This window comes from Bactrocera oleae, chromosome 4, assembly GCF_042242935.1.
Source record: "Bactrocera oleae isolate idBacOlea1 chromosome 4, idBacOlea1, whole genome shotgun sequence".
Lineage (NCBI taxonomy): Eukaryota > Metazoa > Arthropoda > Insecta > Diptera > Tephritidae > Bactrocera > Bactrocera oleae.
Window position 1 is genome coordinate 68,559,016 of NC_091538.1, and position 16,592 is coordinate 68,575,607.

At 36.4% G+C, this 16,592-nt stretch overlaps 1 protein-coding gene across 3 annotated transcripts; it reads right to left on the reverse strand.

Annotated features, from left to right (window-relative positions):
* Positions 1 to 1,280: 1,280 nt before the first annotated feature.
* On the reverse strand, positions 1,281 to 16,584 carry wde (Fibronectin-III type domain-containing protein windei). Of its 3 annotated transcripts, none has more exons than XM_014230669.3 (4): positions 16,353 to 16,584; positions 6,436 to 6,624; positions 2,927 to 5,894; positions 1,281 to 2,825 (listed from the first exon to the last, which is right to left on the reverse strand). In XM_014230669.3, exons 2-4 carry the CDS (start codon positions 6,572 to 6,574, stop codon positions 1,967 to 1,969), a joined length of 3,966 nt encoding a protein of 1,321 aa, XP_014086144.2. In that variant the 5' UTR covers positions 6,575 to 6,624; positions 16,353 to 16,584; the 3' UTR covers positions 1,281 to 1,966. The 3 variants fall into 3 exon arrangements, with proteins under 3 accessions (XP_014086144.2, XP_014086145.2, XP_036226043.2); XM_014230670.3 differs by lacking the exon at positions 16,353 to 16,584 and adding an exon at positions 7,282 to 7,485; XM_036370150.2 differs by lacking the exon at positions 16,353 to 16,584 and adding an exon at positions 6,746 to 6,880.
* Positions 16,585 to 16,592: the final 8 nt, after the last annotated feature.

A 16,592-nucleotide genomic window follows, 5' to 3' on the forward strand; every position in this document is an offset into this window, starting at 1 on the left:
CAGTAAATTCCATTTTCGCCAACGAAAACTTCCATAAGATGTTTTCGACTGCCTCAATTTTTACATGCAACATGTACCGATGTCAGTTCGACTCTCGGTTCCGGACTATGTCACTAGGATGGCATCATTTTAATGGGTCTTAATATGAAAACGTAAAAGTAGCACCGTTTCGAAAATATAAGGTCTAGTGAAGATAAATCCTATATTTTGGCATTAAATTGAATATCTTTTAGCATAGTTGGATTGACCCGTGTTAGGTGAAATATGCACCGTTTTGTTTGATAACTTGTTGCCATTTTGAAGTTAATTTCATAATGCCACTCTCCCTCGCCCCTGGACACTCGATTTACACAAGCTTCTCTGGAGGCATACTTTTTAAAAGCAAAATCACTCGCCAGGTTCGGACTATAAGGTTGATGCATAAGAACCGCCCAACTAGTGCATGTCCGATTAATTAAGTAGGTAGTAGTATTATCCCACCGAAGACATTGCAAAACCATCCTGACCGTCAGTCCTAGCTGGACCAAATGATCACGATTCAACCGCAACCGTTTTCACTTGACGTTGTTGTAAGTGACCTACTTTTTATAACCAGCAACTAACCGTTTCGGCAATGGTTTGATTTTTTTGCGATTCAGCATCGATTCGAAGATGGAAATTTGGTTTATAAAATTTTTTTTCCTTAACTCCTCTATCACCCATACATCGAGTTCCTTTTCGTATTCAGCATTATTTACCCAATATATAGTACCAAACGGTTTTTTGTGCAATCTTCAGCTCTTGGGCAATCAAAATTGGGTGTAATCGGACTCGCCACTATTCACATTTTTTGTTTGCGATTTCGCCTTTATCGTAGAAAAACTGTAAAATATGTCGTATTTTCTCTTTGCTTGTCTCGACCTTTGATGCGATGCAAAACTGTCTGAGAGGGCTTCCAGTTCAAAATCTTATCTTTCTAACGCCATATAGCGTAGCCCGATCGCACACACTTATACAGCTTACTACAGCAATATATTGGAAAAATATAAAAATATTTTTACTTGACCTTCAAGTGTTAATGAAAAGCCGGTTTTACGTTACCAGAATTGACCCGGATTTTAGCCGTGGTCGTAGCGGAATCGCCGGAAACTGTAAAGCCGAAGAGTCCGGATTTCATCCGGTCAAGAGCTGTTATTTCGCTAATCAAACTTGTTTGGATTGGGTTTAGGACCTAAACTGTAGGTACTCGCTACAACAACAACAGCATACATTTCAAAATTATGTAATTGAAAAGTAATCGGTTCTTACATTAATTAAATAAATTTATTCGCTTGTTTTATGTTATTTTGAGTGTAATTTCAATATCTCGCTATTTCTGCTGAACTATGTAACTATGTCATTAAGGTATAATATTAATATTAATAATGATTAAAAATACTTATGTTAAACATATGCTGTAACTATTGTATTATACTCAAATATGCCAATATTTCAATTTTAATTAATATTTATTTTAATTGAGACCTAATTTAAGAATTACGAGTAATTCGTTAGTTCTAGACTACATACATATATCTTCTATTTATTGGGGGTTGGAAATTCGCCGAAACATTATAATATGTGGTGAAAAATAAACAATAACTTATATAACGCAATTTACTTAACGCATGACTGTGATGATGTTGTTGTATAGCTTAGTTTGTGTTTTATTTGTTTTTGTTTTTAGTTCAAAAGAAACTTATCATAACTACAATTATATTTTTTATATTACATAGTCGCACATAACGGTTAATTCTGCTTGCATAAACAATAAATAAGAGGTTGTAAAGCCTGCATATAAAATACTTAAATAATGTGAAAAATATATCTAACAAAATAAAAATGAAATAATAAAAATTAAAATTCATGCGTATATGAATCAGCAATCCTCTCTATTTCGCTATGCTTAACTACTGTGTCTAAAAATTTAAAACTCCTAGCCACATATTTAAGTCCATGTTTTGGGTAAACTAAAGGGTCCCAGACGCTTGTGCTCATCCACCGCACGCACCGCAAAGTAGTAACGTTGACCTTCTTGGAACTGCGTCAGCGTGACGGCCATGGGCAGTAACATCGCTTTCACATCGCCTACATGGCGCCATGAATCAACTGCTGGCGGACCAGATGTCTCTTGGTAGGCATAAATTTGATAGGTGACGCACTCGGCAAAACGTTCCATGGAATCTTCCATGGTCCATGAGATGACAATGCCGTTCTCTAGATTACTGATGCGTATGGTGGGCCGTGGCGGTGGCAACTTCCAGCCCGGATTGTAGGGTTGCGGCGGTGTATTTGGCAGTGGCGCAGGGTGATTGTATTTGCGTGCCGGTGCCGCTGGCATATTCGCTGGACTTATGTGTACACGCGTAATGCTGGTGCCGGGCGGCGTAGTTATATTCGATATAAGTGTACTATTGCTCGCTTTTGACGCAGGCGGCTGACGTAGATTCACCGCTGTCGAACGCACTGTTGTCTGTTGACTATGCGGCATGCGCGTAAGCGGTGGCACTGCACGCGCACTATTCAAGTTCGGTGTATTGGTGTTGACGCCACGTTGCATAGGGGACGTTGTCGTCGCAGCGCTGGCAACCTCATCCTCATCGGTTAGATCAATGACAGCTTTCTCCTTCGGCTTGGCCGAGGTGATTGTCACACTGCCCACTGCTGGTGAGGCCTGGTTCAACTGGTTTATGTAGTGATCCACGGACGTGTTAGGTGCGGTAGGCGTCGCTTCGACCGGACGTCGAAACTGTGTCTGCTGCGTGGGTAAGGGGCCAGCAGTATTAGGCTTTGGAGCCAATTTGCGACTGTAGAATTTTAAAAAATAAATAAATTTGTTTTAATATTTTTTCTCTGAATGAGCAATATTCGGAAACTGTAAAGGAAAACTCACTAAAACTATACTTACATGTTAGCATTTTGCGTTTGTGGGCGCGCGTATTGTTGCTGTTGTTGTAATTGTTGCGCGCGCACTTGCTCATTGGTAGGGAAGCGCACAGTTCGTGGTTGACCCGACGCCACACCTTTGTTCAAAACACGAGGCAAGCCGGCGGCTTGTTGTGACGACACAGCCGCAGTAGCTGTAGTTTGGGAACCCTGTGTCAAGGCCGTTTGTAAAACACCAGGATTTATGCGATATGAAGGTGGGCGTGGGGTTGGCGACATGCCGTTATCTACTGGGCGCTGTGGTGTTACCTTTTGTACGCAACCGCGCCGCGCATTCACAGAGGCTGCCACCGCAGCTGAGGCCAGCGCCGTATTACTCGAGCGCGTTTCAGGCGTGCTGTTCGGCTGACGCGGCGGAGAAGACGGTGGTGGCATTTGACCACGTTGTGGTGATGTGGACAAGTGGGGATGAGTACTGGGTGGAACAACGTCTGAGCCGCGCTTAGTCGGTACGTACACTTGTAGACCTACTGCACGTGTAATTTTGACGGGCATGATGAATTGGGAATTCTTTGTTTCGATATCTTTTAACACACGATTGTGCACCATTTCCAAATCACGAAACTGTTTTGAGATTTCGGCGATTTTCGCTCGATGCGCTGTGATTTGTTTCTCTTGTCTATCGATAGTTTCGCGCATTTCAGCGAATTCGCTTTTGTGCACGATAGCTTCAACTACTTTCTGCAGCACCAACTCTTCCAAATCGGTTTTGGTGAGTTTGTCGAAATTCTTGCGAAACCGTTTGAAGAAGTCCAAACTCAATTTGGGTGCAACGCCGTTTGAGAACTTGGGTGCTGGATAGAGTGGAATTGGAATGTCAGAAGCTATAGCGCGAAGTTGAGGCAATACTTTCCCGAAATCAATTTTTTCATCATCTGATTCAGATTTTACCACTTTGCTTTCTGTTGCAAGTTTTTCATCTATGGCCACATCGCTTTCGTTTACTTTCATTGTTTCCGTTTTTATCGCTTCCTCAATCGTAACAGACTCTTCTATTTTAGTCTTTTTATTTGCCACTTCCTCCAACGAATCGGATTTTGATTCTTCTGCGCTCTTCTGTTCAACTTCATCGTGCGTTCGCTTTGTGCCAACAGCTGTTGACATTCCCAACGACTTTTCACTGTTCTCACCGTCATTACTGTCCTCCGCAATCTTAATGACCTCAAACGGATCATCCTTAGCTGTAGAACCGGTGGACTTATTACTGCTACGCGATTCTTCTTCGGCTTTTAAGCTGTCATCAGCCTCAAGACTCAAGCGTAAGCGTTTGTTCGGTGGCTCAATTGCCTTCTCTTCACCAGCGGTGCGACTATCATCTTCCAATAATTCTATGGCGCTGCTACTCTCGGCATCATCGGCGTCAGCGTCATCTTCATTCTCCGGCTCATCCGCGACATCGCCATCATCGTCGCCAGTGCTACCAGCTGTACCGACCTTATCAATAGTTTGTGTTTCTTGTAACAAATTGCTGCTGCTACTACAATTGCTATTTGTCTCATCGACAGCATCTGAAGACTTGGATTTCGTTTCATCGTCCTTTTGAGATGTTGGCGCTGATTTTACACTTTCAAACTTGTCGCAGGCATTGTCGGAGTTGTCTGACTGTAACGCTGTGTTATCAGCCACACTCTCGCCTTTATCCATTTTTTGTTCAATTGCAGTCTCACCACTGTCTTTAGCTAATTTAGATTTTCTTTCATCTGTTGCACTCTCACTTTTATCAGTTTCAGATGTGACGGCTTTTTCTGTAGTATCAGTGTTTTTTTCCCCAGTCAACGACGCTTCATCATCATCATCGAGCAATAGTACAACATCATCATCGTCGTCGACCACCATCGATTGGGCAACTTGACCGTCAGCTGTTTTGTTTTTATCAACATCGCTTTCCTTCTTTTCCTTCGCTGCCGGCTTTCCTACAAAAAAAATAACGTCGTCATCGGAATCGTCCGCCTCTGCGGATTTACTTTTAGCGTTAATGCTTTGCAACTCGTTAGCAATTGTGCCCGCTTCAGCATTAGTGCCATCGGCATTTATGAACTCTTTGTCTGCAACGTCTCTGTTTACCGTTGATGCTGTTTCCACTTCATCTGTGCGTTTCGCTAATTCTTTAGCTTCCTTTTCGACGTTTTCTATGACTTTAGATTTTTCAGCTGATTCTTCTTCTGCTGTGATACCAACACTTTTTTCTATAATCTCATCAATAACTTGATTACAGTCTTTCTTTGCGCTGTCGCTCTCAGTTTCCTCCTTTTCTACCGTATCTTCTGCATTATTAATTATTTTATCATTCTCTTCATTTATGCTAGCTTTATCACTATTTACATGTTTATCCACTTCTTTATTTTCCTCTCCATCAATATCCCCAACGCTTTTGTCATTTAAGTGTGATGTTTTGACATTTTCCTTATCATCATTAACTTCGGTGTTCTCAACACTGTTACCCGGCGTACTATCTTCTACGGCATTTCCAACTTTCACCACATCTTTCTTCTCCACTGACACTTGCTCTGGCGTTTCTGCAGTTACTTCTGCTTCTGCTGCCTCAGCTGTGACCGCATTTCCGTTCACTGCGTCATCCTTTTCCGAGGACGATGTCTCAATGCAATCTTCTAGATCATTAATTTTCGAGATTAACTTATCCAGATCATCGCCTGTGTTATGCAAACTAGTTGTTACTGTTGTTGTACTATCCTCGACCTTATCAGCCTTTTCACCAAGTACGGCGGCCGCTTTCGGCACCACTTCAGCCAGCAATTTATCAACTACATCTGCACCATTATCATCATCATCATCGTCTTCACGCAGCAACGCATCTTCCAATTCAGGATTGACTGTCTCATTTAAATCAATTAGTTCATCGAGATCCAGACCATCGCCGGCATCGGCGAAACCGTTTGAAACGTCACCGATTAAACCATTTTGTGGCAGATCTAAAAGATTGGTGTTTTTGAGAAGATGCATAACAGTAAATATTTTCTTGATGGAGCTTGGGGTTGAGCGCATATGAAAATTATGGTATTTATACCCTGAACAGTGCATATTTAGTTGGCCACAAAAATTGTAACACACAAAAGGAAACGTCGAAGACCCTATACAATTTTATTTTATTTGACCTTCACCTTAACCTTTTTTAAGGTACCGACATCAAATTGGGCACAAATTATTGTTCAATGCAACGCTATAATCTCCTAGCAAATTTTTCAGATCGGACAATTATAGCATAAAGCTCTCACACAAATTGACCAAAAGCAAGACTAACATTTTTTTATACCTTTTTAACCTTTTTTACCTAATATAGAAAATGCACCTGTGAAGAGTATTATAGCTTTGATGCAGCCGAAGTTAACGTTATCTCTATGGTAGTACTACTAAAGAAGGTTCAATTATATCCAGCTCTTTTGGGGTGTTCTTTTGTGCAACAATTTTCTCAAAGCTCCATCAATGAAAACACAATTACAGCGTTCTATTTACCGTTTGTATTTAATAAATCACTTTTCAGTTTTGTTGTCTCCAATTCTGACATGACATCCAAGTCATCGGGCTTGCCATTACTACTCGCTGTTGAAAGCTTGTTAAAGTCGGTCGGTGCGCTCTGCTTAACTTCCATCATTTTGTGGCTTGTGGTATAAGTATTTACACGGAGCTATGCATTAAAGTTGTCTGAAAGAGATAAATAATAAAATTACATTCAATAATTTGCGGAAAGAAGGCATAAGAATATAGGTTTAAAGAAGGTGTGAGTAATTTCCAACAAAGTGTTTAAATTTGAAGTGTAATTTACTAGTAATTAACACGCCTAAACTAACTGTGCGACAAACATCATTGCGAAGATAGAATAATATACAAAAGGTGGTTTTTCGTATTAAGCCTAGGTTGAAATTACGACTTAATAACTTTAGTAACCCGACAGTGAAAGCCACATGTCATAATTAAGGAATGCAACGAGAGGAGAACGGGAAAGAAAAAGTGCAATAAAATTGCAAAAACAAAACGACGGTAAACTATACAATTTAGATAGAAGACAACAACGCTGCATATAGCAAAAGTATAGAATCAACGCGATTATATGAAACACGCGAAACCATGCCAAACAATGCAGAAAAAAGAGCGCAAGAGAGCGCTACTAACAGTAAACGCCAAAAAAAAAAAAGAGCGTTATCGAGAGAGAAGCAGAGAGCGTGTAAACAATAAGAGCGGACAGAATTAGTAGAAACAACAAACTATTAAAAGAAACTGATTAATTTAAGGGCATACAAAATTATAAAAGTATAAAAATATAAATTTTAAAAAACATATGCAAGTTTTTTGACGACTTACAATTTTTTGTAGAATACAACTTTCGCTTCAGGTCCGTAAAACTGCTGTCTGCTAATGCTGTGGATTCACGAACACACGCATACACAGGCATACAAGAACACACAACAACAAACGCCCAGGCGCAACTTGCAACTGCTAGACGACTGAAACGAAAACACAACCGGCCAATTTCACGTGATACAAAGAACTGAAAATGTAGCGAGCAAACAATTTTGAACGAACTGTCGTCTTTGCTTGAAAACGATAGATAGATAGCTCGTACGATTTCTCGTATGCCGATGAGCACCAGGTAGTTTTTACTTTTTGCTTCTCGGATCAATGTAAAATAGGTCGAGATGTGGACTAATAGGATAATAAAACGAGAGGCTGTTGTCAAAACACGCTATACTAGGGATCTAGAGAGTACTACGCTAATTGACCGATTGTTTATAGGTATGAGGCTGAAATATTTATTTATTTATTTATGTATGATATAGCGACGCATTTTTATGTGCTATGCATTAAGTCATAAATGTCACAAAGTAAGCAACATAGTACGGTATAACATGTGGAACGTATGTGGATCGCAACTGCGTTTAGTCGAGACGAAACGAGTGGTTTGGCAACGGAATAGTGGACTTAGGATGTACGCAGACAACTTTCAGACAAAACACCACAAATATTAGAGTCAATACAACTACATAGTTACATATAAACATACATACATAGATACATATATATGTATACATTTAAATATATATAAATAGAAACATACATACGTGCTTGAAAATTATGCAAAAATTGACTTGATGGCTGAGAAATTCGCGATATTACACAATTAATATAGTTCGGCTGATGACAGCTACAGAAACGCGAAAGCTGTTTTACACCAAAGCACCACTAAAATAAAGCTTTTCGACTAGCACAAAGCTTTCTACTTAATTCAGCAGAAAGATATTAAGATTTAATGAACGTCACATTTAAAAAAAAAACTCAGGCAACTATTTAAAAAAAAATTTGAAAAAATCAAGCATAAATGAAAGCAAAGGCATAGTAGAAAAAAATTATAACCTAAAAAGTAGAAAAAAGTATGAGCGAGTTTGAGTGGTAACGGTTTTTACCATATGTATATAAATGTAATAAATTTTTAAAAACTCTATTTAGTTACATAAAACCGCGCTTATTTAGTTAGAGCTTCAAGCACAAACAAATATAAGTCCATGCACCACGATACCCAATGCAAAACAACAGTTAATGACTTGGCCGGTGGCGCCTCAGCAACAGCAACACAAAATTTGCAAAGCAAACCGACGACTACAGACGAGTTGAACAGAGTTATGTTGCACAAATGCATTTGCCGCAACTACAACAAGAACAAACGCACACAAATACGCAAGCATTGACCTATACACAAACATACGATCCACACCATGCCTCCCAAGCATGTGGATGCTGACTTTATGCGACAATTTAAACTTTTTAACCGATTCTTCGGCACTTCCAACAAGTACAAGAGACAACAGACTTAAAACTGGGTGCATATATCGAAGAAGTAAGAACTATTAGATTATCGTAGATGTCAACACAGCAGTGCGAAGTGATAAACAACGGAGCTTTCAATAAGCATGTTTCGCTTTTCTAATGTTAGGACTTGAGAAATCAAGAATAACCGCTTACAAAGTAAGAAAGGAAAAGTTCAAGAATTTAAAGTCGGAAAAGTAAGTAATTGCAGGTAAAGTACGCGTTAAATCGTAGGTATTAACAGGCCGACGCACATACATTTGCACAAACATAGTGTATAGTTAAGAAATATTCAAAAAGCCACGAACAAAAACGAACGAACATAGCGCCGCTGGAGTTGTGTGAGCGAGATAGTAAGTGATTTTACTGTGACATTTTCAATAAAGGGTCAAAGTTAAAGTAAAACAAAAACAAAAAATATACCAAATATAGCAAATAGACCAGAAATAATTAAAATTAGATAAATAGCAATTATCTTTTCAATATAAAAATTTGTTTTGTTTTGGTTAGTAGTTACATCCAGAATATTTCCGCTTTGAAGACTGCTACATTATAAATAACATGAGGTTATTTTTTTATAAATATACATACGTATGTACCACCAATTCTATTTCTTTAATATTAATTTATGGAAAACAATATGGCGTAGAAAACTTTTACACAGACCAAAAAGCTACAAAGTTGTCAAACAAGCAAAGCCAACGCACGAGCACCCGGAGAGCCAGTCGAAATATACAAGACAACGAGAGCCGAAGCAGCTCGTTTGAATGAAAAACCTACACATATGTAAGTACTTATATAAATAGATGGTTCGGCGACATGTGGATCCAAGGTAGAGGGGGTGAAAGTATAAACATTGTATGCACACGAATCGGTTGGAAGTTGATGTGTATACGACGACGATTTTGTAAAATCGATTCAAGAGTTATGATGAATATTTTTATAAAATAATTTAATCATATATAATAAATTTTTGTTTTTTCGAAAATATCAAAATAAATATAGTGTGGCGACTATTTAGATTTTTATGAATATATAAAATAACTAATATTGTTATTACCTATTTACATAGTATATAGATGCAATACATAAATGATTATAACAAAGAAATACTACTAAAAACAATAACAGCAAGAAAAGTTCAGAAATTCCTCTAAACATAAGCCCAAGACAAGATTCCAGTTCTTATTTCATCAAACAAATTTTTACAGTTATGTACCTCAATCGTACACATGCACTGCAGCTTAGAGAGCGCAGCTAACGAAACACTAACAAAACCGAAGAGCACAAGTAAGCTAACAAAGGATCTCTGCATTAGCGTCGAAGCTGTTTGTAGGTTGGTCGTTTCAATAGTTGCGTTCGATATAACAGCAACATAAGCTACTGTAGAAACTCATGCCGAACAGTGGGGTGCAAACATATAGCAACGCATGGTGCTATAGTATGCACTTATTTCGGTTGTACCGAAGCTATTATAATACCTCTCATAAATAAAAACAAAAAGTCTCCATACAAGAACTTGATTTGGATCGTGCAGTTTGTATGACAGCTATATATTATATTGATCCGATCTAAACAATGTGTTCGGAGATTGTACCGCTGCCTTGAACAATAATCTATGCCAAAATTTCGTGAAGATATGTCGTCAAACAAAAGAGTTTTCTAGGCAAGGACATGATTTTGATTCTTCAGTTGTTTGTATGATGCCTGTCATGCTATAGTGATCTAATATCAGTGGTTCCGATAAATTAGCAGCTTCTTGGGGAGAAAAGGACACACAATTTCAGATCGATATATCAAAAACTGAAGGATTAGTTTGCGTTTGCGACAGACGGACATGACTAAATCAACTCAGCTCGTCATGCTGATTATTTAAATACTTATATTTTTTTTATAGGGTATCCGACGATTCTTTCTGGATGTTATAAACTTCATGGCAAACTTAAAACTAATGCTATAGAATTCTAAAGGAAACTACATTATTGCTTCTATTAAACGTTCAAAAGCATACAAAAATGTTGGGCTATCTAATGGTTTTATTTTATTTGAAGTATTTTTTTTCTATCTAAGGCCGTATAAATTGACCACACTGCCGTTTATTATATCTAAATTAGCTAACTTTTTTTTAATTCGGTGTAGTTGTAGGAAATATTAATGCTTTAATGCGCTACTCCGACAGATATCGATAGAGTACGCTTACCCCAAATTCGACTTTTTAAAATAAGATTTTAAATCAACTACTCATATGCCAAATATCAATCAAACTATGGCTCTTCTGCTACGATATTTTAGTGGAAAACTTTAAAAGTTCTCTCTCTTTCTCTTTCTCTCTCTCTTTCTTTTCTCTCTCTCTCTCTCTGTCTCTCTTATAAACGGATCTGCAGAGCTATGTTAGCGGTGTTGTTGTTGTAACGGTTATCTAACCTTTGATGAACTTCATCAGAAATAAAAAAGGAAGATCAACATTTTCAAGTATATTTATCTTCTTAGAAGTCGATTATTTCTCTTACAAAATTTGAACAAAACAAGAATGTAAACATACAAACACTTAAATATTTAATATAGCAACAACGCTGCTAATTAATAATACATGACTGTAGCCGCAAAAGTGTATATAGTATGTATACCGATGGGGACAACAGAATAGGTGTGGCCAGGGTATAATTTCCAAATATATTATATATGTAGATATATCGTGCATGAATTTTTTAAAAAGGAAGAGTTACACAAAACAGCTCCTATGCTTCTTGATAGCTGATAAGGATGTTCTCAGTTCTTAAAATTCGAAACTACATACATATGTATGTATATGCAGTACAAAAAAAAAAGTAGTCATACCAGGGGATTTAGTGTTAAGTGTAAAAATAATAAATGTTAGATTAAATAAAATACGAAAAATAAGTCGGAAATAGTGAGGACGGACGAACAACATTACTGAGAGCGTAGCACTTACACACCTAAACTCGCCACTATGCATCAATGTGTAGATACACAAAAATGTGGTATCTCTGGCAAGCAATACTTTATTCGCGATTTGGGTAGCTGAGGCCAACCCAAATCATAAAATTTCGTATGTCAGGTGTGTATAGCGAAAACTGCGTTGGTATTATAATATGATTGTATGTACGTACATATATATGAGTGGGCTTGTATTGGCTTCTACATCGATCCATGGTAAACAGATCTAAATAGTCGGACCACAAATTGCTAAATTTTCAAAATCTAAAATTTTAGAGAAAATAATCGAAAAACAATCTTCCATACGAGTAACACTTTAAAAATCACCAGCTTCGTTGTGTAAGAATTTTGTCGCAAAACCTGTTGGACGGAGCGCAAGGCAATCAAAAACAACAAACGCCAATAGCTTTAAGGGGAATAGCGTGAAGAAACGACGCAAACCCAATGTGCGAGTTAATGAATGAATGGACTCATAGAGCGACTTATAGCTGCTGTGAAGTTGTTGCTTTTTATTGTTGTTGTTTGCGATAAGCATGCGGCCGCTAATTAAGGTAGAGACTATGTTACATTGTAAATTTCAACTTTCAAAAATAAAATTTGTATCTGAAAAAGAAATTAAAACAAGAGAGATATTTATGGCATTGTAACTATAGCTTTACGACCGATAACTGACGGCGTGTTTGACCAGCGCCAGTGGGAACGGCAGTTGTTGGCTTCAGCCTGTGCATATGCGTGTGTGTATGTATAAGAGCGTGCGTGAGCGTGCAAAGAGAGCAGCAATTATTGTCTGCTCAAGCAAGTAAAGAGAGCAAAACAAAGCACTAGTTGAGGCACATGCAAATATACTACGTTCATACATATTTTTTCTTATAAAATTAAATTGACAAAATTATTTAATTAAACAATTTTAGGTAATTTACTATTTAAACTGTTATAAAATTATTTTTATTTTTTTTTTTTCAATTTTAATTTTTTATTAAATTGTGTTTTGCCACTTGAAAAAATTGTCAATTGTCAATTTATAATGCAAAATTAAAAATAAAATCGTGAAAAGATGTTGCCACCTCGACAATTATGTTTTTAGTTTTATGAATGTACAAACCTACAATACTTACATACTTGAGTAATATGCACACATGTATAAGTTTGAGTACAATATAAGTATACACATTTACGTAAGTATATATGTATGTATATGTATAATGCCAATCTGATTGTGTATGTATACCGTGACGACCTACACACGCAATCGAAAATAACTAAAGATTACTTACCGATATCCAACTCAGACCTTATTTCAGCCATTTCTGCTCGACGAAATTTCTAAAATGCTCTATTTTTTCGTAAATTTTAAAATTTTCTTCACTAGGGCGCACCTTTTGCACAATTGTAGAAATATTAAGAAATATATTCCTATGTACAGTTGTGTAAGTTACAAACCAACATACGAAAAACCTGAAGGCAAATGAGAGAGTAAAAGAGCACTGAACTCAAAAGCGGAGAGTAAATAAGAGAATTCGAAAAGTAGCTGACATCACTACTTTATTTTATATTTATGGTTTTTAAAAAAAAGATTCGTTGAGTGATTGAAAATTTGATCCAGGATAATCATGGAAATTAATTTCAAGTGTACCAAGGGGAAAGCCAGAGCAAGATGCTAAAGATATGTACATTTGTACATATGTAGATAGCAGCAAGATAAGCGCGCAAACAGCTGCCTGAGTACAACGTGGGTATACACGAAGTTGGCGAAAAGCATGCAAATCACTAAAACCGATGGGTCAAATATTGAAATTTGTGCATACTTTAAGAAAGACAACCTTTTCCACAAAAGTTCTAGTTTAAATGCTAGAGATACAGGTATGCAGCCGAATAGCTAAGCACCTCAGGGACACGAGAGAAACGCTGACGAACAAGCTGACAGATTGAAACGTAGTGTACATTCTTATTGAAAGGCAAGTAAGCGAAAGTGTGTGGTGAGTATTTTGTGGGTTAATTAAATGTAATGTAGAACGCATTCGAATAATAATTTTGAGGGATAATTTAAAAAAACTAATATCTTAAAATAAAAAATAACGAAAAAATTTTAAATAAAAAATATTATAAAATTATTAATTTTTTTGTAAGGACGATTGCATTCGTCGTAAGTCGCAACTTTGCAGCAGTAATTCAGTCGGTCGGTTAGTACTAGCTATTTCCTCGAACTAAATTACCGAGATATATACCAAAAACTGAAAACAGACAAAGTCCAACGCAATAATCACGGGAACAGCAGATTGCGGCGTATATGCACAAACAACCATAGATAGAATCCGAAAAGCAGTGGTATACTCGTATAAAAGCAGAAAGAAGAGCAACGGCTCTTGTCTGCTCAAAACAGCGCTAAATAACCAATAACAACAAATGTGTGTGACTGCGATGGAATGATATGAGAAATATATATATAAATATACATATATGTATGTACAGAGGTGTAGGCACGCATATATACATTTTTCAGAGAGAAATATATCTAGCGATTTATGAAAAGAAATATCCCGATATAGATAACCGATATTTAAAATTTTAAGAAAATATTACATCTAAAACCGTTAGTTGCATTTTTAGATATGAATCAAAATCACAGTAGTTGCAACCATTAAATAACAATATGACAGAGTCGCTTTTTGGTATTAATAACGAGTCGTCGTTTCCCCGTTTAGCGAAAATGTATGGAAAAAACCGAACGCGAATAAAACAAGCGTACACATAAAAGCAGCCGAATGATGGGTTGACGACAAAATAAAAATAATATTAAAATAACTAAGAATATATAGTATTCATTTATTTAATGTTTGATGTGCAACCAAGAGTTTATCTTCTACTTTGGGAATGAGTTTTCTCCGAACTTTTCGATTTTATAGGCTAATCATATTAGTTTGTAAATTTACAGACATAACGTACGTCTTGAAAATATGTATGCATTCAAATATATGCTCCAAAAACAATATCAAAATTAGTAACATGCAATTTAGGTAAATATCATTAATAGTACAAAATATGTATCTATAATCCCGCACCGACCCGCAATATTTGCTATAAGTATACTCTAGTAGATATTATATTCTCTGTTTATAATAGCAGACCAGATAAAATCGACAGTTAATTCCTACATTATTATGGTAATAAAGTCCGAAATAAAGTTATTCGGCCCCTGGCATTTTACTATTAAGTCTTACATACACGAAGTAAATTTATAACGTGCAAACGTATGTCTGATAGTACATAATACAAGTTACGCCACATGTAAGCGAAATGTACGATGTCACGGCACGAGCACCGATGGCAGCCATATTGGTTTCGGTCGAAAATTATTATGCGTAAATTTAAATTGTTTAATTAAATGCATACATTTGTATATTCACATAGCCATACTTATTTATTTGTATCATTTTAAATTATAAATTTATTTCATACACAAATTGTTATTTTCCAAAAATGAACTATTCGACCCGATCTATGGGTCACCTTAACCTTAACATTTATAACCGTAATTCTTACGGCACTATCGAAATCGGTTCAGATTTAAGCATTCCAAATATCATTATCTTCTGCCAACGGTGTCATTTCTCTTTCCTATATTTATGTATGTATGTATCACGGAGTGCTCTTCGATAACTGCTGGTATAGCATTATTTGCGTATATGTGTATGTGCTTCTACATATATAGAGCTTGTTCACATTTTCTCGCTCTGCTTCTTTTTTTCTGTCTCTATAATATCGATTAAAGACATTTTTTAGGTTATGTTTCCCGTAATCGTGGGCAATTACGCAGATATTGTATTTTATCCTGGTATCATTCTATTTATTTTCCAATGTGTTTGTAGTTGCATATGGTCAAAGTTTTGGATCTTATTTTCATTGATCGCTTAATATCACGCATACATATTTACGTGTACTTAATTTGCTTTAGTTTTCTCGAACCAATTAAGTTTCCCTATAGGCATGAATTTTACATTTATTCATAGAATGGGTTAGCTCAAGCTAATTAATAACTTCAGAATACGGTTTTCAGCATATGATATTTTGCTAGGGCGATTATAACCTCAAGCCATGTACATCATTTCTATTAGGGTTGCCAAGCTTTCTGACATCCACATTTGGTGGCGCAATTTAAGCAATTTTCTTTGTATTGTTAATAACAAATTGGGTTCATAGAGAGATTTAAATCTAAACTTCACATGTAAAGAAGTAATACGTTTACGAAAATAAAAAGTTTTCGTTTACAAAGAACAGCGTATTCATCCAACTATTCGGTGAACAGAGACCGGACATGCGATCTATGATAATACATCAATCACATAAAAATATCACAGAGCTAGATTTCCTGATAAACGTGCCATTATTATAAAATCTATTTATAATACTCACTCATATTGTAAATAGAAATTTCAAGTGTTAATTATTGGCAACTCTATTGTATATGTAAAATATATAATTTGTAATGTGTGTAAAAAAATTAATGAATTTAAAGGCGGGAAGCTAGATTTCGTTAGTAACTCAAAATACTAAAGCAAACAATATAATAACGCAAGATAATGAATAATAGAAAGGTAAAATATAATCAAACTCACTCTGAAACTAAAATTCTGTATCCAATGTACCAAAAATTCATAACAATCTCACTGTGTTATGTTTTGTCAATAGAAATTCACAAGAACCAGATACAACTGAATCACTGCGTTATTGCACTGTTAGTAGGCTTTTTTGCAATAATTGTTTACTTTTCAATCGAATTTAATTTTTCCTCAACTGACATTCGATCATCCGCAGCCACACACCTTTAGATTAGCATTCACAAACAACAATAATTG

Excerpts from the sequence above, each read along its gene's own strand:
- wde (XM_014230669.3), bottom strand. The coding sequence starts at position 6,574 with ATGATGGAAGTTAAGCAGAGCGCACCGACCGACTTTAACAAGCTTTCA. Across the intron at positions 5,895-6,435 it reads TGATTTATTAAATACAAACG|ATCTGCCACAAAATGGTTTA; the intron begins GTAAATAGAACG and ends CCAATCTTTTAG. Across the intron at positions 2,826-2,926 it reads CAAACGCAAAATGCTAACAT|TCGCAAATTGGCTCCAAAGC; the intron begins GTAAGTATAGTT and ends AAAATTCTACAG.